At 42.1% G+C, this 23,725-nt stretch overlaps 2 protein-coding genes across 4 annotated transcripts; one reads left to right on the top strand and one right to left on the bottom strand.

The window, feature by feature from the left end:
- Nucleotides 1-880: 880 nt before the first annotated feature.
- On the bottom strand, nt 881-5,444 carry LOC135571802 (uncharacterized). Of its 2 annotated transcripts, XM_065018700.1 has the most exons (11): nt 4,218-5,444; nt 3,850-3,920; nt 3,583-3,762; nt 3,431-3,492; nt 3,261-3,347; nt 3,134-3,175; nt 2,893-3,066; nt 2,136-2,813; nt 1,952-2,066; nt 1,744-1,855; nt 881-1,649 (listed from the first exon to the last, which is right to left on the bottom strand). In XM_065018700.1, the coding sequence occupies exons 1-8, from the start codon at nt 4,373-4,375 to the stop codon at nt 2,748-2,750; spliced, it is 840 nt and encodes a 279-aa protein (XP_064874772.1). In that variant the 5' UTR covers nt 4,376-5,444; the 3' UTR covers nt 881-1,649; nt 1,744-1,855; nt 1,952-2,066; nt 2,136-2,747. The 2 variants fall into 2 exon arrangements, with proteins under 2 accessions (XP_064874772.1, XP_064874771.1); XM_065018699.1 differs by lacking the exon at nt 1,952-2,066.
- Nucleotides 5,445-5,567: 123 nt separating this feature from the next.
- On the top strand, nt 5,568-21,618 carry LOC115129582 (cullin-4B-like). 2 transcript variants are annotated; one of them, XM_065018697.1, is made up of 21 exons: nt 5,580-6,002; nt 6,395-6,814; nt 7,155-7,270; nt 7,773-7,876; nt 8,614-8,683; nt 8,811-8,884; nt 9,007-9,169; nt 9,601-9,690; nt 10,213-10,295; nt 10,523-10,590; nt 10,736-10,854; nt 11,268-11,460; nt 11,748-11,852; nt 12,011-12,121; nt 12,466-12,551; nt 12,752-12,850; nt 13,550-13,663; nt 15,160-15,265; nt 17,032-17,204; nt 17,858-18,010; nt 20,352-21,618. In XM_065018697.1, exons 1-21 carry the CDS (start codon nt 5,984-5,986, stop codon nt 20,445-20,447), a joined length of 2,562 nt encoding a protein of 853 aa, XP_064874769.1. In that variant the 5' UTR covers nt 5,580-5,983; the 3' UTR covers nt 20,448-21,618. The 2 variants fall into 2 exon arrangements, with proteins under 2 accessions (XP_064874770.1, XP_064874769.1); XM_065018698.1 differs by lacking the exons at nt 17,032-17,204; nt 17,858-18,010; nt 20,352-21,618 and adding an exon at nt 15,504-17,025 and having other exon boundaries at nt 5,568-6,002.
- The last annotated feature ends 2,107 nt before the right edge of the window (nt 21,619-23,725 follow it).

Below are 23,725 nucleotides of genomic sequence, written 5' to 3'. Positions count from 1 at the left end.
AAACATTTTCCTTCTCATCAAATCTGAAATTAGAAAATGGGAACACATTCATGTTAGCGTGACTCTTCACTCACTTGAAAGCTAATCAAGAGTTTAGTTCAGGTCTACGTGGAAGACTAACATTGAATAGTTAGCTAACTAGCCAAGGAGCTTGCTACCTGGGGCCTGTTGCACAAAACTAGGATAAGGGATTAAGCCAGGATATCTTGGTGATCCTGGCTCAATTGATCTGTAATCCGGTTGCACTAAAGATGGATAGGGGGCAGGAGGATATGTTATGGTATAAATTACCATGGAGATTTATTCTGTGGAGCTAGCCTGCTCCAGACCAGGCTAAATTCCAGGATCTATTTAATCTCATCCCTAATGTCAGTCAGCAGTCACCACAAATGGAAACCAATAGTTATTTCACTGCTCACTATACATTGTTATCACATAAACTAGACCCACTGTTATTATTTAAACGTTTGTGATCATTAATTTAAATGATTTTGAATAAAAATGATTTTTAGATGATGTTGCTATCATTAGATAATTTACAGTTTCCCATAGACTATAAGTCTATATATAAAATGATAGAATATTAGGGCCACAGAGGGAAAAAACACAAGTCATAATATTGTAACCAGTTGTTTTAAAGGAGGACAGTTGTTAAAATGACAGATGTGGGGCATTTCACGTGAAATTGTACTTCAGTATGGTTTCATAAACAAAGACATGCTGATGTGCCAGAATATTAAGTATCACATTGTCATAAGTATCAAAACTGTAAAATAATGTAGCTTTTCTGCAGAAAGAACCAGCCTCATAAATTTATGATTTTATCCTTTTTCTTCAGTGTGGCCCTAGTACTCTGTCATATAAACAAATACACATTCCATATGAATATAAAAACACAATGTGTAACATTATGTTCCTTTATTGAATAAGGACAAAACAAAGCAGGTAAACCATCAGCTCCTTTCGAAACTGAAGTCACAGTGACTCTACAAGATGGAAAGCACAGAATCCAAGCATATTATACAAAATGATACATACACATTCAAAGGTCTGTATATAACACACCCTGCATGTCTGCACACTAAAATAAAATGCAGGACAAATCCATACACATCAACTGAACAGACAAATGAATGATGCAGTAGCCTCCCTGCAGCCTTGTATTACACACAGTATACCGCACAAACATCATAAGAGGCCAAATTCATCAAAAAACGAACCCAAAAAAAACCAAATTCCTCTGCCACCGCAGGACATATTTAACCAAAATTGAAAGCACACATACTAACTAAAATAATTCAACACATATTGGTCCCTCAGCAGCCGACCACTGTCGTCATCAGGGAAGATTACCGGATTGTCCCAGTCCATGGCTGGTGGCACTCTGGGGGCCCTCTCCTTCCTCAGGCAGGCCACATTGTGGAGGACAGCACAAGCCACAGTAATATCACATGCCCTAACAGGGCTGACCCTTAATTTGTGAAGGCAGTGAAAGCGTGCCTTCAGGAGGCCAAAGGTCATTTCAACTCTGGCCCTGGTCCTGGCATGGGCATAGGCCTGCTGTGCTTCCTGGGGGTCTGTGAAAGGTGTCAGGAGAAAAGGCTGGCAGCCATACCCCCTGTCTCCCAGCAACACACCAGAGAATTCACCTGTCAACACAAAATCTCATCATTACTACCTCATAAACACAGTGATATTCTTGACACAGCCATGATGGTTATAAATAGGGGTTGTGTGGCTTACCTTGTGATAGGCACTGATAGATTTCAGAGGCCCGAAAGATTCTGGAGTCATGGACTGAGCCAGGCCATTTTGCCACAACATTGCTGATCACACAGTCAGCATTGCAGACCATCTGAAATCATAAGATGAGGAATATTACACCAATCAATGCACATCACTGGCAATGCAGAGTGTTCGTCAATGGACAATATCAAAAAGTTATGTTCACCTGAACATTAATGCTGTGAAAGGATTTCCTATTCACAAAATCGGCCTCATGGGCACCTGAGGGGCTTTTATCCTTATGTGTGTGCAGTCCACTGCACCAATGACATTGGGGAAACCTGTCACACAAAGTAATGAGTATCCTACTATGTGTTAACAGTTGTCCTGTAATTTGTAGATCCTCTTACCTGCAATCCTATAGAACTCCTCTTTGATGTCACAGAGTCTTCTGTGGCCAGGGAAGGAGATGAAGACATCTGCTAATGCTTTGATAGCCAGACACACACTCCTTATTGTGCGGCAAATTGTGGCCTTGTTCAGCATCCCCCACTGAGTACAGGAAGGCTCCACTAGCAAAAAAGCGCAAGGCCACACAAACCATTTGCTTCACACTCAGTGCATGGCTCCGTGCAGTGCGGTGCTTAATCCTGGGACCCAGTAGTCTGCATAGATACCTGATGCCATCTGCAGAAAACCTGTATCTTTCATATAGATGGTCATCAGGGAAGGCCAGTGGGTCCAACCGGTCCCTGAAGACCCTTTCTCGCCTGAAGGCTCTCCTCAGCACAAGTGCTTCTTCATCCACCACATCTCGCACGAATGGGCATGCCATTGTCAGAGCAGAAAGGAACACACAATTTTGGGCCTTCATATAGGCTAGTGGCCACACCTGGTGCTGGGGGTGGGCAAAAGAGGGCGATGCCTTATAACGATGACTTGGTTGTACTGATTGCTGGGAAAATAAAAAAAACCTTAGAAAGATGCCACCGTCCTGTGTGCTCACAATAAGAGCTCATATGTCATGGCTCACTTGACTTTACGAGAATATACCTAATTTTATTTTGAGCTGTGTCATCTTCTTGGAGCTGGGGGAGGAAAGAAAAATAATGATTAATACATTTGTGTTACAGTTAGCATACAGTGTACATTGAAGGCATATCTCACCTCCCTCTCAAGTTTTTTTATTTCAAGGTCCAGTTTCCTAATTGTCCTCTTTTTTATTTCGGACTCCAGTGCAAGATTTTCCATCTTTTTCTTCTTGTACTGAATGTCTATGTCTGCCAGTTCTATTTGGCGCCGGAGGTGGTTGCCATACAACTTTCTGATAGCTTGTGAGCTCTGTGAACACACTACAATTAGCGCAGCTGGAATTTGGCAGGATGTGGTGTCCTTTTATTAATGGCACTATGTTGCCAGGCTGGTTTTCCCACTGTATAGCATCTGGGTCCTGTAAAATAAATTAGATTTTTGATTTTGATGAGGACTCCTCACCATTGTAAGTAAATAGTACTTTCACAGTCTTAACATGATACCTCATGCCTTCTGGAATCCAGAGAGATGGTCTCCTCCTCATCATCGTCTCCATCATGTGCTGTTGCTGCTGCACTGGGGCCTTCACCCTATCACATTTAAATCGGATTCATATTGAAGCTAGTAGACAAGACATGCCAGGCCTACAGTATGCCTTTGATGGAGTACTCACTGGATCAGCATCGTCTGGTGCTTGTGCTGGTGGCTCTAACAGGAACACAGTGCTGCCAGGCACTGCAAGGCAATAGGTAAACCAAAGTCAGACAGTCCAAATTGATTCAATATGAATGTGGTTGTATCCCATGTAGAGATGGAAGGACATACCTTGAATGAAGCGGGTGGCATCTTGGGAGGAACCTATGCTCGTCTCTTTTACCCCCAGGGATCCCCCCTCTAAGACGGGCCTGCCTTTATTTAGCTCCAAGGCCATGTCCTCTGCTGGGGTAAGGTCAGCCTTTGGTGACTCACCACCCGTGCCTTGTCTGTGGGTATTCTTTTTCACTGCTAAAACAGTACAGACAATGTGTGAGCAGGCACCTTCTGGGTACAATATATGCTTGTGCTTTGTTAAATATTAGTCAGGGACCATACCATTCTGCAGAATGTTCTTGTATTTGATTTTGACCTGCTGCCATGTCCGTTTTGGCCCGTTCATGTTTAATCTACACACACACACACACACACACACACACACACATTTAATGGAGTCACACTGCAAAAAATTACTTGGTATTTTTGTCTTCTTTTCAGTAAAAATATCAAAAAATGTATCATAGCTTTATACAGTGTGATGGAGTTACTTTACACAATTTCACTCATATCTGCAGTGCATTTCAATTAAAAATTTTACCGTTTCATAATTACAGTACAACTGCATTTTTGGAGATGTGAATTAAATATTTGAATTGTAATTGTGATGTTTCAGCGGAGCGGTGAGTGTGTAATTGTGCACTACTTACGCATTCAGGCGGTCTGCAATACTTTGCCACGCTTTTTCTCTTTGCTTTATCACTATGGCGGTGTTGCCTTTCTTCTTAATTATATCTTTTACCTCCTCGTATGCCTCCATGAGGATTTGTGCTTCCGACGGGGAAAAGTACGCGGCTCTAGTTGCCATGGTAAATCAATTAATCTGTGATCTGTGGCGGGGTCTATTTGAGTGAGCCGTGAGCGCGCACCTATCCAGGATTGGTTTCACCTGGCTTAATGAATCCGTGTCTGCTCATCCTGGCTTGGTCTTTGTGCAACCAATTAAGCCTGGACGCACATGTTTTGGCTTCATTGAGCTCAGCTGAGTCATTTATCCCGGATGTCTTAATTCTACTTTTGTGCAACAGGCCCCTGGTCATGTAGTTGGCAAGCCTAAACTTGGTAATGTTATTTGTTTAGCTCTACCACATAGCCAGCTGTAACTTAAACCACAAACTGTCAACATTACATTTGAGTATAGTGCTCAATTTGTGGGTGTTGATGTGCACACACGGAACTAATGACCAATGCAATTTGATTTGATTTAGCTGCTTAACTATTTAGCTAGCCATCTGAGGTTGCGATTGGGGCCAGTCCCCATGGTAACGATGCTAGCTTTTAAACATGGTAGCGCTCACTGTGTTCCTTCTCTACCTAGACAAGTCTTTAATCTACAATGTCGCTTGGTGTTTGACAAACAAAAATCCAATTAATCTATCAATGAAATAGTCCTTCCACGCCAGTTTCGCAGTTCATTGGCCGCAAGTGATGTCACTTGCGACATACATTCGCCGAACCCCAACCGGGTCATGGCTTGAAGGGATCCAGCCAGAGACGGAACAGATATTTCACCAGATGAATACATGTGAAGAATCCCCTTTGCGTTTCCACAGTGAGAGGAAATATGTTAGTGAGAGAAAGCCCCGTGGGAGAAGATGGATTTTGGTCGACATTCTGAAACATTTCTCATCGATGAAACATTTGATCTCAGTACAGTTTTCTGTTCCCAAAACTAGAATCGGTTATGAACAGAGTAGACTTAACCTTCGCCAAAGTTGTAAAACACAATCGCTTTGTTTCGAAGGAGCGCAAAGGCGAGTTATTGCACACGCGCACTTCACATAGTAGGCGTTCCCTAACGGAAATGTGCCGATGTATGCTAGAACCCGCTTATAGGATATCGCTAGCTCGTGCTTGGCCCAGCCCACCTCCTTGCTTGTTCTGCCCACTATGACTCATTTGTTCCGATTAGAAACGACAGGTGGTGGTCTATCTTGATTTAGTTATAAAAATCTTTATTTCAGTTTTTGTTAAATTCGTTAGATTTGTTTCGAAGCGGGTTAGGAGAATGAACGTAACAGTTTAGGGAAATAGTTAGGTTTAGCTAAAATGCTAAACATGTAAACTTCTGTCGTTAATTTGACAAAAGCTGAATCCCTTCTAGCTATGATCCCCGAACCGAAAATCCATAATATTTACGAAGTGTCCTTCCGTCCCCTCTTCCTTCTATCCTTTCAATACGTTGAAAATATATCCTAAACGTTAGACAGTAAAACATAGCTGGGTGCAATAAAACATTATCAGACCATGACATAAATAAATCGGTGTTTTGAGAGATTCTACTACACAGTGATGAATTTACACCGTCTCTAGCGCCATCTCGCGGAAAATGACAGTGAGCAGCTAAAGAACGCTTGCTAACTAGCAGAGGCACTTTTGCAGCAGGAACGTTGGGTAAAAGTACTTCCGGTAGGTCATGGAATCGCTTGTAGAAGGTACGTTTTGATACTGAACTTTTCAGTTGTGATTTTATTTCCATTTACCACATTACATATTTCGCCCAGAAATAACATACTTTATTTGTTGCTGATAAAACTAAGTACAGCTCCACAACGTGGATATTCGAGAGAGGCCAAGGCAAGAGGAAGCAGTAATCAACCATCTTTATTCTGCTAGCAGCAACCATAACAAGAAAGGAGAGGATTTTAGTGTGGCTGTAGTTTGCAATTTATTGTATGTTTCTTAGCTACTTGTTTAAAAGACCGGATTCGTATTTTGGAATATAGCAAGATAAAGCTTGGAAACACGACTCGTTCACCCACGGCACACCTGGAGGTTTATGATTAGTAGACTGGCTATATTATATATTTTTTCATGTTTCCAACAGGTTTACCTTCCCCTAATCCCCCACCGCCAACCCAAGAGGCTAGACCAACAGCTTCAGATGTAAATAACGACAGCAGTAGTATCACGAATTCGAAGAAGAGGAAAATAAACCGGTCAGAGAGGGAAGACATTGATTCAATATCGTCATCTCCTAAAACCCACAATTCCTCTTCGTCCTCCACTTCGCAACAAATCCAGAAGAAGTTGAGGTTCGAAGATTCCGTAGACTTCATAGGACTGGATGTGAAAATGGCTGAGGAGTCGTCATCTGCATCGTGTTCTTCAAACAAAACCAAAACAGTTTTTTTGGCTGGGGTTGTTGGGCATCATGCAAACGGGCTGACGAAAACTGCAGGCTCCACTACCTTCTCCAGCAGCAAACCTGGAGCTGCAAAGAAACTAGTAATCAAGAACTTTAAAGGTAGTATATTTAAAACATTCAAGTGGTGTGTGCAGTATTCACATTAGTCCCTTCTAGTGAAAGTTTCTACTAAATTTTAGGCAAAGTAATTAGCACAATTTATCTGCTTTATTCTGGCTAATCTAGCTATGCAAGTTTGAAGTGAATATGTTGAGTCAGTAAAATCCACAATGATACACTATTCAAATGCCTGACATGATGCAGCTCATTTGTCTGAATATTGTTATAGTTAGATATGTTGTCTTAAACTAATTATGTTTTAAATGAACTGTAGTACAGTTGAAAGGACACAACAGAAAATGACCGTTCTCACACGGTTTCCCGCAAATTTTCTTCACAGAAAAGCCCAAATTGCCTGAGAACTACACACACGAGACCTGGCAAAAACTAAAGGAGGCGGTCGAGGCCATTCAAAACAGCACTTCAATCAAGTACAATCTTGAGGAACTCTACCAGGTACCAGAAAATTCTGCACCTGCCTCATTTCCTTTCAGAACAGTCCTAGGTCATGTTCGTTCGGCACCAAATGGAAGAAAACAGATTGGAAAAAAAAATTGCCTATTTTCTGTTGCTAAATATTTTATGCTTTGTGCCCTGATGAATACGACCCTGTGGTTGTGGTTATTATTATGATTGGCCACAGATGGGAAGTCTTCATCCTCCCCTGTGAGTTTCATGACCTTGGCTTCTTATTCAAGCCCTGTGATTTAGCAGTCGGTAAGCCAAACACAGTCCGAACAAACAATCTCTCTTTTTTTTCACCATGTCTTTAGGCCAGTATCTCGTGAAAGAGCTTGACAATAATTCACGTGATATGTCTGCACTATTTAATAGCTGTGTTTGGTTATGGGCTTTTTAGATTATATGACGTGAGTGTAGGCTATGACATGCATAGATAATCAATGTTTTAGCCCTAAAATGCAATAAACTTGATAGTGCTTATCTTTCTGTTGTTTAGGCTGTCGAGAACCTCTGCTCCCATAAGATATCTGCCAGGCTCTACAAACAGCTACGGGTGGTTTGTGAAGACCACATCAAGGCACAAATCGATCAATTCAGAGAATATCCTTTTCTGTGTGGAAACAGGTGGTCCTAAAAAGATAACATGTTTAATACACTTCAATATATGTTGTTCAGTCCTTGATCACTCAATGTAGGCTATTATCATCAGTCAAATTATTTTGTATTTGAACTACAGGAACTCAAGTCATGTCCTTATAAAGTTTGATATTGAATGCATTGTTTTTGTAGTTTTACTTTTTTTTATATACATTCATTTTGGTTGGTATTTTCTCCCCAATTTCGATCTGGTCTCTTCGCTGCAACCCCCCAACAGGCTCAGGAGTTGAAGGTCAAGTCACGCGCCCTCCGAAACATGACCCTCCTAACTGTGCTTCTTAACACCTGTCTGCTTTACCCAGGAAGCCAGCTGCACCAGTGTGTTGGAGGAAACGCTGTTCAACTGACAACCGAAGTCAGCCTTTTTTAAACCTTTTTATTTAACTTGGCAAGTCAGTTAAGAACACGTTCATATTTACAATGCCGGCCTAACCCGGACAACGTTGTGCCAATTGTGCGCCGCTCTATGGGACTCCTGATCACGGCCGGTTGTGACACCGCCTGGGATCGAACCCGGCTCTGTAGAGACGCCTCAAGCACTGCAATGCAGTGCCTTAGACTGCTGCACCACTCAGGAGGCCCTTGAATGCATGTCTTTTTAATCATATGTACTGAGATCACACTGCTGCAGCTTTGTTGTTGTGCATATGTACCTGCTACATCCTTGACTCTATGCTCACGGATGTACTGGACAGTACCCTCTTCCTGAAGAAAATAGACAACTGTTGGCAAGATCACTGCAGACAAATGGTATGTCTTTATGACTGATGATATCATATGATAGGTGTTATTCAATGAATTTACAATGAATATGATTGAGATTATACATGATTTCTTTACTGAAAATGTTTCTTTTTTGTAAAATATTTTTTTACAGATCATGATTAGAAGTATATTTTTGTTCTTGGACCGCACCTATGTTTTACAAAACTCAATGCTCCCATCAATCTGGTGAGTTGCTCTTCCTCAAATAAACATTCTGTGTAGTAAACATTGATAATGTCATCTCTGGCCATATTATTTCAATAGTCTTTGGTTATGGTTATTATTTATATAACCCCTGTTCTCTTCAGGGACATGGGCCTAGAGTTGTTTAGGTTTTACATAATCAGCGACATGAAGGTCCAGAGCAAGACCATCTACGGCATCCTGCTGCTCATCGAGAGGGAGCGCAGCGGCGAGACCATCGACCGCAGCCTGCTCCGGAGCCTACTGAGCATGCTCTCTGACCTGCAGGTATGGCTCTGCCCCTTCACACAGGGCATGGAGAAAAGTCTACTCAGTGGATATCTTGTTCTATTGGCCTGGTCCAGAATCACCCCGTAGCCCCTCTACCCACTAAGCACTTGTGTAGATCTGAAAGGATTGGAATGGTGGTTTATCCTGTACCATGCAATTGGTTCTTTGGCTCCAATTCATTGTACAACTCCACATTCAATACTCCCATACAGTAATACAAAACATTGCTGTGTCTATGAATTTGTTCTTAATTGACTTGCCTAGTTAAATACAGTGAAATAAATCCAAGTCTGACAAAGCAAGGGGTGTTTGTCCGTTGTTATTTGCAATCAGCAGCACCTGCGTCTGGATTCGAGTTGATGTGATCTCAGCTCCGCCACTTGAGAAATAGCTTTAATGACACCCAATGTTCTCCCCACTCCTGACAGATTTATCAGGACTCCTTTGAGCAGCGCTTTCTGGAGGAGACTAATCGGCTGTATGCTGCTGAGGGACAGCGACTGATGCAGGAGAGAGAGGTGATTTATCCCTCAACACTGCTAACTGTCGGAGTCTGACTAGAGGCAGCTTTTCGATAGTCTGGTCCCATATCTGTTTGTACTGTGTAGCCAAAAATGACACTACTGCCGAACTTGTACAATGATCATAGGAGTTGGTAAGATCTGTTATTGCTCTCTTGCCAACTTCTATGATCTTCACATTACAATTATATTACTGCACTGTTGGCGCTAGAAACATAGGCATTTCACTCCACCTGCGATAGCTTCTGCAAATCGAAACTTTGATTTTATTCTACTCAAATGTAATGTTTGGCTATACAGCACAAATCGATCTGAGACCAGGTCTGTTTGCATTTTGAGTCTTGTGTCAACTTAGTTACTGTAGTTACTGCTGGTAAAAAAAAAAAAGATTTGAACTACTTTGTTATTTTGGATTGATGTGATATGTGGGATGATTTTACATATACTAGATGTTTGTTTCACCCTGTAAGGATAGGCTGCTGTTTGGCTTCGTATGCCAAATGACTAATGTCTCTTCAGGTCCCAGAGTATCTCCATCACGTCAACAAACGCTTAGAGGAGGAAGCGGACAGAGTCATCACGTATCTAGACCAGAGCACACAGTGAGTATTTTTTTTACTTGATTGGATTGCTTTTAGAATACAAGAGGTTAGCCTTCCAAAAGCCCATGAGTATTGTGGTCCTCTGTTTTAAGTTCTACATTTGACTCAATGAATGTTTGATTTGCTGCCTTCTTGGCACTGGTCTCAACAGGATCTGCCGGTGTACATATAAAGGATGAAAAGAGAGCGACTGACTCATTTCCTCCCTCTTTTTTTATTTTCTTCAGAAAACCTCTCATTGCCACTGTGGAGAAGCAACTACTGGGTGAACATCTCACTTCAACTCTGCAGAAAGGTATATGTCAGAAACTACCGACTTGACACACTGGGACATTTATTTGCTTACAATCGTGACAGTTTAACCATGTAAAAATAGCAATGTTATTGTCCTCACATGATATATAGTACCATGAACTAAATTGCTATTTTTCCATCTCCAGGCTTGAATCACCTGCTAGATGAGAACAGAATCCAGGACTTGTGTCTTCTCTATCAGCTTTTCAGTCGTGTGAGAGGGGGCGTACTGGTTCTTCTACAGCATTGGATCGAGTACATCAAGGTATGCTTGAAAAGATCAATGGTCTTTAGGTCAGAAATTCTACCACCGAATCAGTCATTTCCTCTTACTAATTAACATTTTGGAGGTGTGGGGACACTTCCTTCCAAGTACAAAACAGTAGAAAAATTGGATCATTCATTTGTACAGTATAGTGGGGCTCCCAGGTGGTGCAGCGGTGTAAGGCACTGCAACTCAGTGCTTGATCCGTCACTACAGACACCCTAGTTCGATTCCAGGCTGTGTCACAACTGGCCATGATTGGGAGTCCCATAGGGCAGCTCACAATTGGCCCAGCGTCGTCCGGGTTTGGCCGGTGTAGGCAGTCATTGTATATAAGAATGTGTTCTTAACTGACCTGCCTAGTTAAAAATAATAATAAAGTGGCCCTTGACACCTCTACAAACCTCTCACAGGCCTTTGGAAGTACGATCGTCATTAACCCTGAGAAGGACAAGACCATGGTACAGGAGCTCCTGGACTTCAAGGACAAGGTGGACCACATCATCGACATCTGCTTCATAAAGAACGAGAAGTTTGTCAATGCCATGAAGGAGGCTTTTGAGACCTTCATCAACAAGAGACCAAACAAACCTGCTGAGCTCATAGGTTGGTATTGCATGATGATCATCTTATGAATGTAATCCTGGTTCCATGAAGGAAGGAAACTAGATCTAATGCTATCGCTATGGGAGAAATTATGACACTACTACATAAAAGTACAGCAAGAGAGCTCTCCCTTTTCAACATGTCTTCATTCATAATGTTTGTGTGTTATGCTCCTGTCAGTTGAAAGCTACCTTATAAAACTATTAAGCAAAACTTATTTTCCAGATTTTCATAAGTGAACTACAAAAAAATGTAAATTAAACAATACAGATGGTTATATTTTGTAGCAAAACACGTGGATTCAAAGCTTAGGGCGGGTAACAAGGAGGCGACGGACGAGGAGCTGGAGAAGATGTTGGACAAGATCATGATCATCTTCCGATTCATTTATGGTAATGTCGTCCCAACATATTCAGTTATGGTAATAATAGTCCCATATATTCAGCCAACCATCTAGTTCCAGGTCCTTTTAACTCTCCTCTTTGACAGGTCTCTTAGAAGTCTATCTTAGTACTTGAACTTCATATTTCCCTTTTGGATTCTTGAATAGGCAAAGATGTTTTTGAGGCATTCTACAAGAAAGATCTGGCCAAGAGGTTGCTGGTGGGAAAGAGTGCCTCCGTGGATGCCGAGAAGTCCATGCTGTCGAAACTGAAACATGGTCAGTGTGTTCCCCATCAGACCCGGGTTCAAATAATATACATTTTCTATCAAATGGCTGTGCTTGATTGACTGATCCAATGGAATAGTCCCATAATTGCAACACCTACCCTATCCGTCTTACACTCGAGGCAGGCTCAATCAAACGCTCAAAATAATATAAATATTTTGAATAGTATTGAGCCAAGGTCTGCCCCATACAATCATCCACCGCTGTCTACATCAGATCACACCACTGCCATTAGCTACTACGATAAACGATACGAATACAACTCTTACCAAACAACTATGAGACATGTGATACTGAATGAGACCAGTAGCTCGTGATCTTGGTCCTTTCTTTAGAATGTGGAGCAGCATTCACCAGCAAGCTGGAAGGCATGTTCAAGGACATGGAGCTTTCCAAGGACATAATGGTGCAGTTCAAACAGGTACGTACACATGCTTCTGGAATAGGGAAGACCATCAGTAGTGATTTCTCAGTTTTTAGGGCAACAATATCAAATACATTACGCAGTCAGCTATAGATATGTAAGGAAGCTTGTCGTTGTGGCAGTATTTGGACATCAAAATAACTTTTAAATATTAGCTTATGTATTTTTTTTCTACCGTTTTTCTCTATTACATGCAGTGTCAAAACATCCCTGGTAACATTGAGCTGACGGTGAACATCCTCACCATGGGATACTGGCCCACCTACATCCCAATGGAGGTCCATCTGCCCGCAGAGGTTACAAATATCGAACCCTTTGGGCTCTTTTGTTTTATGACCTGATATGTAATACATTTGGTTGGTATCCCAGATGGCACCCTGTTCCCTTTATAGTGCTGTACTTTTGACCAGGGCCCATAGGACTCAAAAGTAGTACACTATATTGGGAATTGGTTTATTATAAAAAGCCAAAATGTAGATACAATTTTTTTTTTTTAATTTTTATCATTGGAATTACAAAGTCATTTGTGGAATATTAGGTTTCTATATTGTGTAAAATCACTACCTATTGACATGCATTGTATGGAAAATGGTACACTGTTTCTTTAAGAACATCAATTTTTGTGAGCGATGACATCTGACAAAGCTGTCCCTTTTTTCTCTTTCTGTGCCCCCCAAAATTTGGATATGCTGGTAAATTTACCAAGTTGTTTACTAGCTAGCTAATGAGGCAACGTGACTGAATGAGGTGTAAACAAATGCCCCCAAGTGGTTTTGGAAAGGCCCACAACATGGTTTATGAATGTAAAATGAGGCCCGTCAATCCACGATAGGAAGAAAATGAAGAAAATCTCCCTTTTTTCCCCCTCTAGGGCACTCAGAAACAACTGTACAGCAAAGCCTAATCATCACCACAGTTATTATCTAGGTCATACATTTTTTTTATAGACCTGTCCTCAGTGTTTACTGTTTAACACTTTTGCCCCTCTTGTCCAGATGGTGCGACTGCAGGAGATTTTCAAGACATTTTACCTGGGCAAGCACAGCGGCAGGAAGTTACAGTGGCAGTCGACGTTAGGCCATTGTGTTTTAAAAGCTGAATTTAAAGAGGTAGCTACCCATCTATTGAATGATGTTTCACTCATTTACACTGAACAAAAATATAAATCCAACACACAACAATTTCAAAGATTTTACTGAGTTACAGTTCATATAAGGAAACGTGACTGGGAATACAAATATGCATCTGTTGGTCACAGAGACCTTAAGAAAAAGGTAGGGGCGTGGATCAGAAAACCGGTCAGTATCTGGTGTGACCACCATTTTCCTCATGAAGCGTGACACATCTCTTCCACATAGAGTTGATCAGGCTGGTTGTGGCCTATGGAATATTGTCCCACTCCTCTTCAATGTCTGTGCGAAGTTGCTGGATATTGGCGGGAACTGGAACACGCTGTCGTACACGTTGATCCAGAGCATCCCAAACATGCTCAATTGGTGACATGTCTGGTGAGTATGCAGGCCATGGAAGAACTCAGACATTTTCAGCCTCCAGGAATTGTGTACAGATCCTTGCGACATGGGGCCGTGGTGCATTATCATGCTGAAACATGAAGTGATGTCAGCGGATGAATGGCATGACAATGGGCCTCAGGATCTCGTCATGGTATCTGTGCATTCAAATTGCCATCGATAAAATGTAATTGTGTTCGTTGTCCGTAGCTTATGCCTGCCCATACCATAACCACATGGCCGCCATGGTTCACAACGTTCAGCAAACCACTCGCCAACCTAACGCCATACGCGTTATCCTCCATCTGCCTAGTACTGTTGAAACCGGGATTCATCTGTGAAGAGCACACTTCTCCAACGTGCCACTGGCCATCAAAGGTGAGCATTTGTCCACTGAAGTCCGTTACGATGCCGAACTGCAGTCAGGTCAAGAACCTGGTGAGGACAATGAGCTGAGCTTCCCTGAGACTGTTTCTGACAGTTTGTGTAGAAATTATTCGGTTGTGCAAACCCACGGTTTCATCAGCTGTCCAGGTGGCTGGTCTCAGACAATCCCGCAGGTGAAAAAGCTGGATGTGGAGGTCCTGGGCAGTCGTGGTTACACATTGTGAACGGTTGGACGTACTGCCAAGTTCTCTAAAACGACATTGGAGGCAGCTTATGGTAGAGAAAATAACATTAGGTTATCTGCAAACAGCTCTGGTGGACATTCCTGCAGTCAGCATGCCAATTGCCTGCTCCCTCATCTCACATCTGTGGCATTGTGTTGTGACACAACTGCACATTTTAGTGGCCTTTTATTGCCCTCAGCACAAGGTGCACCTATGTAATGAGCATGCTGTTTAATCAGCTTCTTGATATGCCACACCTGTCAGCTGGATGGATAATCTTGGCAAAGGAGAAATGCTCACTAACAGATGTAAACAAATTTGCACAAGATGTTAGTGAAATAAGAACATTTTATTTCACCTCATGAAACATGGGACCAACACTCTACATGTTGCCTTTGTTTTTGTTCAGTGTAATATATTTAGGCAGAATTTCATTTTTTTAAACTTTTCGTATCCCTGTTTTGTTTGTTTTTTCCCAAATAGGGCAAAAAAGAGCTTCAGGTTTCCCTGTTTCAGACGCTAGTGCTGCTCATGTTCAACGAAGGGGAGGAATTCACCTTGGAGGAGATCAAGCTAGCTACAGGAATAGGTTTGTATGATCACAATGTAGCATGTTCTGCTGAATGTCTCAGTCATCACACAAATCATAATGGATCAAATAGAGCAGTCATCTTGAAGATGATCAATTTATTTTCAGAGATTTTGCTTAAACAGTAGAAACGATAAATATCATCTTTTGTTTTGATGTGAGAACCACAATCTTTTGCCTAGTCCTTTTGGATTGAGTTTGTGTTGACCTAAAGTGGGATGTGCGTGCGTATGTACAGTGCCAATAGAAAGTATTCACACCCCTTGACTTTAAAAAATACATTTTTGTTACAGCCTGAATTTAAAATGGATTAAATTGAGATTTTCTGTCGCTGGCCTACACACAATACCCCATAATGTCAAAATTGAATTATTTTTTTGAAATTCTTACAAATTAATTAAAAATGAATAGCTGAAATGTTTAGCGTCAATAAGTATTCAACCTCTTTGTTATGCCTAAATATGTTCAGGAGTAAAAATGTGCTTAACAAGTCACATAAGTTGCATGGTCTGTCTGTGTGAAATAAGTGTTTAACATGATTTTTGAATGACAACCTGATCTCTGTAGCCCACACTTACAATTATCTGTAAGATCACTCAGTTGAGCAGTGAATTTCAAACACCGATTCAACCACAAATACAAGGGTTTTCCAATGCCTCACAAAGAAGGGCACCTATTGGTAGATGGGTAAAAATGTATTTTTAAAAAGCAGACATTTTAATTATCTTTTTGAGTATGGTGAAGTTATACGTTACACTTTGGAGGGTGTATCTATACACCCGGTCACTACAAAGATACAGGTGTCTTTCCTAACTCAGTTGCCAGAGAAGAAGGAAACTGCTCAGAGATTTCACCATGAGGCCAATGGTGACTTTAAAACATTTGGAGTTTAATGGCTGTCATAGTAGTAAAACTGAGGATGGATCAACAACATTGTAGTTATTCCACAATACTACCCTAAAACACACAGTGAAAAGAAGGAAGCCTGTACAGAATACAAATCACAAAACATGCACCCTGTTTGTAACAGGGCACGAAAGTAATACTGCTAACAAAAAATTGGAAAAGCAAATTACTTTTTGTCCTGAATACAGTCTTATGTTTGGTGCAAATCCAATACAACACATTACTGAATATCACTCTACATATTTTCAAGCATAGTGGTGGCTGCATCATGTTATGGGTATGCTTGTAATCGTTAAGGGCTGGGGAGTTTATTTTTTTTTAGGATAAAAAGGAAATGGATTGGATCTAAGCACAGTCAAAATCCTAGAGGAAAACCTGGTTGTCTGCTTTCCACTAGACATTGGGAGATGAATTTACCTTTCAGCAGAACAATAACCTAAAATACAACGCCAAATCTACACTGTTGCTTACCAAGAAGAAAGTAAGTGTTCCTGAGCTCGCCAAGTTATTATTTTGACTTAAATCTACTTGAAAATCTATGGCAAGACCTGAAGATGGTCAACAATCAATTTGACAGAGCTTGAAGAATTGTGCAAATATTGCACAATCCAGAAAGACTAACAGCTGTAATTGCTGCCAAAGGTGCTTCTACAAAGTATTGACTCAGAAGAGTGAATACTTTATGTAAATGAGAGATTTCTGTATTTCATTTTCAGTAAATATGCTAAAATATCTAAACACGTTTTCACATTATCATTATGGGGTATTGTAATCCATTTTGAATTTTGGCTGTAACACAACCACATGTGGAATAAGTCAACGGTATGAATACTTTCTGAAGGCACTGTGTGTATGTGCAGAGGATGGCGAGCTGCGACGGACCCTGCAGTCGTTGGCGTGTGGCAAGGCACGGGTCATCCACAAAGTCCCCAAGAGCAAAGACGTGGAGGACGGAGACAAGTTCTCCTGCAACGATGACTTCAAACACAAACTCTTCAGGATCAAGATCAACCAGATCCAGATGAAAGAAACGGTAAATTCGCTCACTCACAGCAGGGTTGTGTTCGTTAGGATAATTGTTTTTTTAAAGGTTTTTATTGGACTGCAGTTTTTTATTTTTGGACCGGTTCAGGTAGCCCCTGCCTGTTCCAGTTTTGGTGCATTTCAAATAGGAATATGAGTGCCAGTCTAGTCTAGTTGTAGCGCTGCTGGTACAGAGCTAGCCAATGCCCCCTAGAGGCAGGTGTTCAAATACCAAGTCTGTCATATATGTTTCCACTTCATCAGTCTCCTCCAATAGTTAGGTTTCCTTTCAACTGGCAACAGGTTTTCGTGCAAATATTCTAATATCCACATAAATAACATTTTCCCACCAGAGATGTATTACCATAAAATTGAGTCGTTGTGGGTAAGTCTGTGAGTGATGACGTAGTGCATGTAAAAATACATTTGGCCGTCAGTCAAGCTGTGTTCCCTCCACAGTGTGATAAGAAGTAGGGCGGCCGTGCGGTTATGTTTCGGGGGCGCCCCATGTCGTGATTTTTTTTTTATCCGACATTTTACTCGCATAAGAAGGTTGGATGGAAACCTGGTACTGGTTTATTTTTAACGTCTATAAAGCAGGGGAAAAAACTAGGGAAAATTGAACATTAGCCACTTATTAATTTGGTGAATTGTCCTTGGTAGGTGGAAGAGCAAGCCAGCACCACGGAACGAGTCTACCAGGACCGGCAGTATCAGATCGACGCCGCCATCGTCCGGATCATGAAGATGAGGAAAACTCTGAGCCATAATCTCTTGGTGTCGGAAGTGTACAACCAACTCAAGTTCCCCGTAAAGGTGAGTAAACGGGGAACAAGCATGTTTGAAACACACGACCTTGTGTGCAGGAAGATAACTATTCACTCGGGTGAGGTTCCCAAACGCTTTGTTGCTAATGTGGTATTTTATTTCTCTTGATGGCCCAAACTGACCCTCCAACATAGTGCGTTCGGAAAGTATTCAGACCCTTTGGCTTTTTCCACATTTTGTTAGGTTACAGCCTTATTCTAAAATGGATTAAATAAAAACAATTCATCAATCTATACACCATAATGACAACGTGTAAAAACGTATTTTATTTTTTTGCAAATGTATAATAAATAACATCTTATTTACATAAGTATTCAGACCCTTTGCTATGAGACTTGAAATTGAAATTAATCCTATTTCCATTGATCATCCTTGAGATGTTTCTACAACTTCATTGGTCCACCTGTGATTATTTCAATTGATTGGACATGATTTGGAAAGGCACACACCTGTCTCTCTAATGTGCCACAGTTGGCAGTGCATGTCAGAGCAAAAACCAAGCCACGAGGTCGAAGGAATTGTCCATTGAGCTCCGAGACAGGATTGTGTCGAGGCACAGATCTGGGTACGGGTAGCAAAAAAATTCTGCAGCATTGAAGGTCTCCAAGAATGCGGTGGCCTCCATCATTCTTAAATGGAAGACGATCTGAACCACCAACACTCTTCCTAGAGCTGGCTGCCCAGCCTAACTAAGCAATCGGAGGAGAAGGGCCTTTGTCAGGGTGGTGACCAAGAACCCAATGGTCACTCTGACATAGCTCCAGAGTCTTCTGTGAAGATGGGAGAGCCTTCCAGAAGGACAACCATTTCTGCAGAACTCCACCCATTAAGCCTTTATGGTAGAATGGCCAGATGGAAGCCACTCCTCAGTAAAAGGCACGTGACAGCCTGCTTGGAGTTTGCCAAAATGCACCTAAAGGACTCTGACCATGAGAAACAAGATTCTATGGTCTGATGAAAACAAGATTGAACACTCTGGCCTGAATGCCAAGCGTCACGTCAGGAGGAAACCTGGCACCATCCCTACGGTGCAGCATGGTGGTGGCAGCATCATACTGTGTGAATGTTTTTCAGCGGCAGGGACTTGAAGACTAGTCAGGATTGAGGGAAAGATGAATGGAGCAAAGTACAGAGATCCTTGATGAAAACCTGCTCAAGACCTCAGACTGGGGCACAGGTTCACCTTCCAACAGGACAATGACCCTAAGCACACAGTCAAGACAATGCATGAGTGGCTTCGGGATGAGTCCTTGATTGGCCCAGCCAGAGCTGTGCAGCGACGGTCCCCATCCTACCTGACAGAGCAAGAGGATTAGCAGAGAAGAATGAGAGAACTCCCCAAATACAGGTGTGCCAAGCTTGTAGCATTATACCCAAGAAGACTCAAGGCTGTAATCACTGCCACGGGTGCTTCAGCGAAAATCTGAGTAAAGGGTTATGTAATTGTTTGGAGGATATATTGGCACGGGTGTTTCGTCTCGGGGGCTTTATCACTTTTATTAAATGGGTTACCAACATATTGAAATAATGATTAATGAAAACATGTCAATGTTATTTTGATGAATTTATTCATACTGTTTCATCCTTCCACGACATATAGTCCCAATGCAAATCTAGGGTTGCTACTCAAGCCAGCAGTTTGTTCATTGTATCGGTTAGGTTGCCATAGTCGTGAAGCCTTGAGTTCTATATCTGTGGATGCGACCCAGTTGTTCGTTGTAAATGTTCCGTTGCCAGTTCTTATCCCTTGCTTGCTAGCTAATATTGTCACGTCAAACAGTGCAGCCAGAATAATAGCATATAGTTGCTGCTTTTGTGTTTTGACCAGTTTTATATTGAAATTTCTTTGTCATAAAAATCATGCTAATTCATGATTTCGACTGGCTGAGAAGAGCTGCCTGCCTGTCTGTCTCATTCCTACTCCTGACCCGTTCATTACTATGGAACAGCTGGAGATCAAATTTCAATATTGAAACAATGTTGCAAATATCGGAGAGACTGCAAGGTTTATACAAATCTCTGCTGTTGAAGTCCAAAAGAAATGGGAGATGATGTCTAGATGCTTCTTACAGTGGAGATCAAGTTTATAAATTACCTAGCTGGGCTGATGAGACAGTGGATTGCTGAATAGGCATTTCAACGTCATAGACTTAGCCGGCGGTAACTTGTGGAATAGACATCAGCTGGAAGACTGTTTTAATCAATCAGCATCCAGGATTAGACCCATCCGTTGTATTAAGATGCATGGAAACTGTACAAGCACTTCATAGTGGACTGTTACCTTGAGGTTTCATGTTTTTCTGTTTGCTAACACTCATCTTCTCAACAGCCTGCTGACCTAAAGAAGAGAATAGAGTCTCTCATTGACAGAGATTACATGGAGCGCGACAAGGAGAACCCCAACCAATACAACTATGTGGCTTAAAGAGCGAGGGATGAAGAAGAGGAGGGGGGGCAGGTGGTCTAGTCAGGCTGAAGTCTTCTCTGAGCACTCGGTACCTTGGATGTTAGCGTTACCCTCTTCAACCCAGCGACCGACAACTGAATGGATACTGCTCTGCGGGACTTTGTCAGGGGCCTGTTTTCCTGTGGACTGCATGCCCATTAAAACAAGAATATCGTCCATTCTTTTCTCAGTGCCGCTCAGTGAGAATTGGACTTAGCTACCTTGGACAAGAAGAAAAACAGACAAACCAATGTTGTTCAGTTTTTGTTGTTGTTTTTTTTACAGAGGGGGAAAATAAGTTTCTTTTCAAACGTAGATCTTTGTCCATTGGCGTTCTGCGCCTTGTTTTTTTAAGTCACTACTTTTACTTTTAATTCACTCTGTACTATCCCATGCGCAAATGTTCAAATGCATATCATTACTCTTACCATACTACACTTGGAAGAGAGCGAAACAAATAAACTGAAGCTTGTCTCAATGTTGCATGTGAGACCCATGGATAAACATTCACATTAGGATTTTATTTTTCTCTGGTGGATTTCAGTGTCAGATGTGGGCACCTGCAGCCAAGTCATACGATTCTCCATAGCTATTAGTCTCAAACTACTCCTGTTCATCAACAGCAATCAATGAGACAATTAAGTAGCTAGGCGATATTATGAGGAATTGACAGTACGTGCCAAAAATGGAGCACTTTTCTTATAGGGGTTGTAAATGCTGCTAAACCAAACACTAACTTTTACAAGTTGTATGCATTTAGTTGTCCGTTTCACTTTTGCCCTGATTGTTTTCAATGTTTGCTTTTTGTATATACAAGACTTTACAAATGCATTGACATTTTAAGTGCAAACAAACTTCGACAGTCACCTCGCCTTTAGGTCTTGTTCTTAACTCCTAGAGATGATCTACTACTAAAAGCACAGCGACATCAGTCCCTGTTACCCCTCATGTTTCCAAGTATAATATCTCAATTTACGATTCTATTCTTTGTAAGTCCTCTTTGTAGGGCTTTATGGCAGGCCTTGCATTTGGGCATTAATGGAGTTGTTTGAAATCTCAACAGATAAAAATACTTTGTTTGAGAAATCATGCTTGACTGGACTTTGCCATGTGTCTGAATAAATTGTTTGTTTTCTTGCTTCAGATTAAAGTAATTGTCAGAGTTTTTATGTTGCCCCCCCATCTATTAATTTTCCTAGACATTCTTGCAGTTTCTCTTAATGCAAGGCAAAGTTGACATCCTAATAATGAAAGGATGAAATGTCTTGAAGAATCAATAATTATGATGATTTGTCTTGTTTAAATATCATTGAAGATTAATATCAGAATTTTAACACTCCTATTACCTTTCTTTCACTAACCTCAAAGGCTTATTTATATATTTCCCCAAGAGTGAGACAGAGTTTTGCATGCAATATATAATATTGGGTTACCAGCTGGAAATATTTTCTTATAAAAAGTGTAAGACTAGTGTCCAGCTGAAGCTAACAAGCAAATTGTAACGCAATTAGCCGGGAGGCTAATAGGCAGACAGACGCAGACAAGACAACTAAGCCTCGCACTGTAAACCGGTTGGCCCAGCTCGTTCACCCTTATTCGTAGCATGCTGTCGACCTGTAAGAAAAAAGCTTAACAGACGACAAAACACTGCAGAGCGCTCCTGGGAGGAGCAAGCTTCGCCCAAGTTGGAGTATACGCTACACACTCAACGAAAAACACATGTGGAGTCTTCTTCATAGGCGATGTTGTTGCCGGTGATGTCTGGTGAGGACCTGATTTACAACAGGCCTACAAGCCATCAGTCCAGCCTCTCTCAGCCTATTGAGGACAGTCTGAGCACTGACAGGCAGTTGTTGTTGAGATCCTGTACCTGTCCCGCAGGTGTGATGTTCGGATGTACCGATCCTGTGCAGGTGTTGTTACACATGGTCTTCCATTGTGAAGATGATCAGCTGTCCGTCCTATCTCCCTGTAGCGCTGTCTTAGGCTTCTCACAGTACGGACAATGCAATTTATTGCCCTGGCCACATCTGCAGTCCTCATGCCTAAGGCACATTCACACAGATGAGCAGGGACCCTGGACATCTTTCTTTTAGTGTTTTTCAGAGTCAGTAGAAACGTCTCTTTAGTGTCCTAAGTTTTCATAACTGTGACCTTAATTGCCTACCTTCTGTAAGCTGTTAGTGTCTTAACAACATTTACATTTAAGTCATTTAGCAGACGCTCTTATCCAGAGCGACTTACAAATTGGTGCGTTCACCTTAAGACATCCAGTGGAACAGCCACTTTACAATAGTGCATCTAAATCTTTTAAGGGGGGTGAGAAGGATTACTTTATCCTATCCTATCCTTTTTCAGGTGTACTTTATTTGTTCCACCATTGGGGGCCAGAGCAGCGAACAGGTTTGACTGGGCTGCGCGGGAACTGTACTTCCTCAGTGGTAGGGAGGCGAGCAGGCCAGAGGTGGATGAACGCAGTGCCCTTGTTTGGGTGTAGGGCCTGATCAGAGCCTGGAGGTACTGAGGTGCCGTTCCCCTCACAGCTCCGTAGGCAAGCACCATGGTCTTGTAGCGGATGCGAGCTTCAACTGGAAGCCAGTGGAGAGAGCGGAGGAGCGGGGTGACGTGAGAGAACTTGGGAAGGTTGAACACCAGACGGGCTGCGGCGTTCTGGATGAGTTGTAGGGGTTTAATGGCACAGGCAGGGAGCCCAGACAACAGCGAGTTGCAGTAATCCAGACGGGAGATGACAAGTGCCTGGATTAGGACCTGCGCTGCTTCCTGTGTGAGGCAGGGTCGTACTCTGCGGATGTTGTAGAGCATGAACCTACAAGAACGGGCCACCGCCTTGATGTTAGTTGAGAACGACAGGGTGTTGTCCAGGATCACGCCAAGGTTCTTAGCGCTCTGGGAGGAGGACACAATGGAGTTGTCAACCGTGATGGCGAGATCATGGAACGGGCAGTCCTTCCCCGGGAGGAAGAGCAGCTCCGTCTTGCCGAGGTTCAGCTTGAGGTGGTGATCCGTCATCCACACTGATATGTCTGCCAGACATGCAGAGATGCGATTCGCCACCTGGTCATCAGAAGGGGGAAAGGAGAAGATTAATTGTGTGTCGTCTGCATAGCAATGATAGGAGAGACCATGTGAGGTTATGACAGAGCCAAGTGACTTGGTGTATAGCGAGAATAGGAGAGGGCCTAGAACAGAGCCCTGGGGGACGCCAGTGGTGAGAGCGCGTGGTGAGGAGACTCTCG

The sequence above is a fragment of the Oncorhynchus nerka genome, linkage group LG5 (genome assembly GCF_034236695.1).
Source record: "Oncorhynchus nerka isolate Pitt River linkage group LG5, Oner_Uvic_2.0, whole genome shotgun sequence".
NCBI classification, from domain to species: Eukaryota; Metazoa; Chordata; class Actinopteri; order Salmoniformes; family Salmonidae; genus Oncorhynchus; species Oncorhynchus nerka.
This window is presented reverse-complemented; position numbering and strand designations above follow the sequence as displayed.

What these genes read in the sequence shown, in the direction of transcription:
- LOC135571802 (XM_065018700.1), bottom strand. Translation starts at nt 4,375, where the DNA reads ATGGCAACTAGAGCCGCGTACTTTTCCCCGTCGGAAGCACAAATCCTC. An exon ending in CAAGAACATTCTGCAGAATG is followed by an intron (nt 3,763 to 3,849) that starts GTATGGTCCCTG and finishes GTACTGTTTTAG; the next exon opens with CAGTGAAAAAGAATACCCAC. An exon ending in TAAAAAAACTTGAGAGGGAG is followed by an intron (nt 2,814 to 2,892) that starts GTGAGATATGCC and finishes TTCCTCCCCCAG; the next exon opens with CTCCAAGAAGATGACACAGC.
- LOC115129582 (XM_065018697.1), top strand. An exon ending in TAAAAGCTGAATTTAAAGAG is followed by an intron (nt 13,664 to 15,159) that starts GTAGCTACCCAT and finishes TTTCCCAAATAG; the next exon opens with GGCAAAAAAGAGCTTCAGGT. An exon ending in AACTCAAGTTCCCCGTAAAG is followed by an intron (nt 18,011 to 20,351) that starts GTGAGTAAACGG and finishes TCTTCTCAACAG; the next exon opens with CCTGCTGACCTAAAGAAGAG.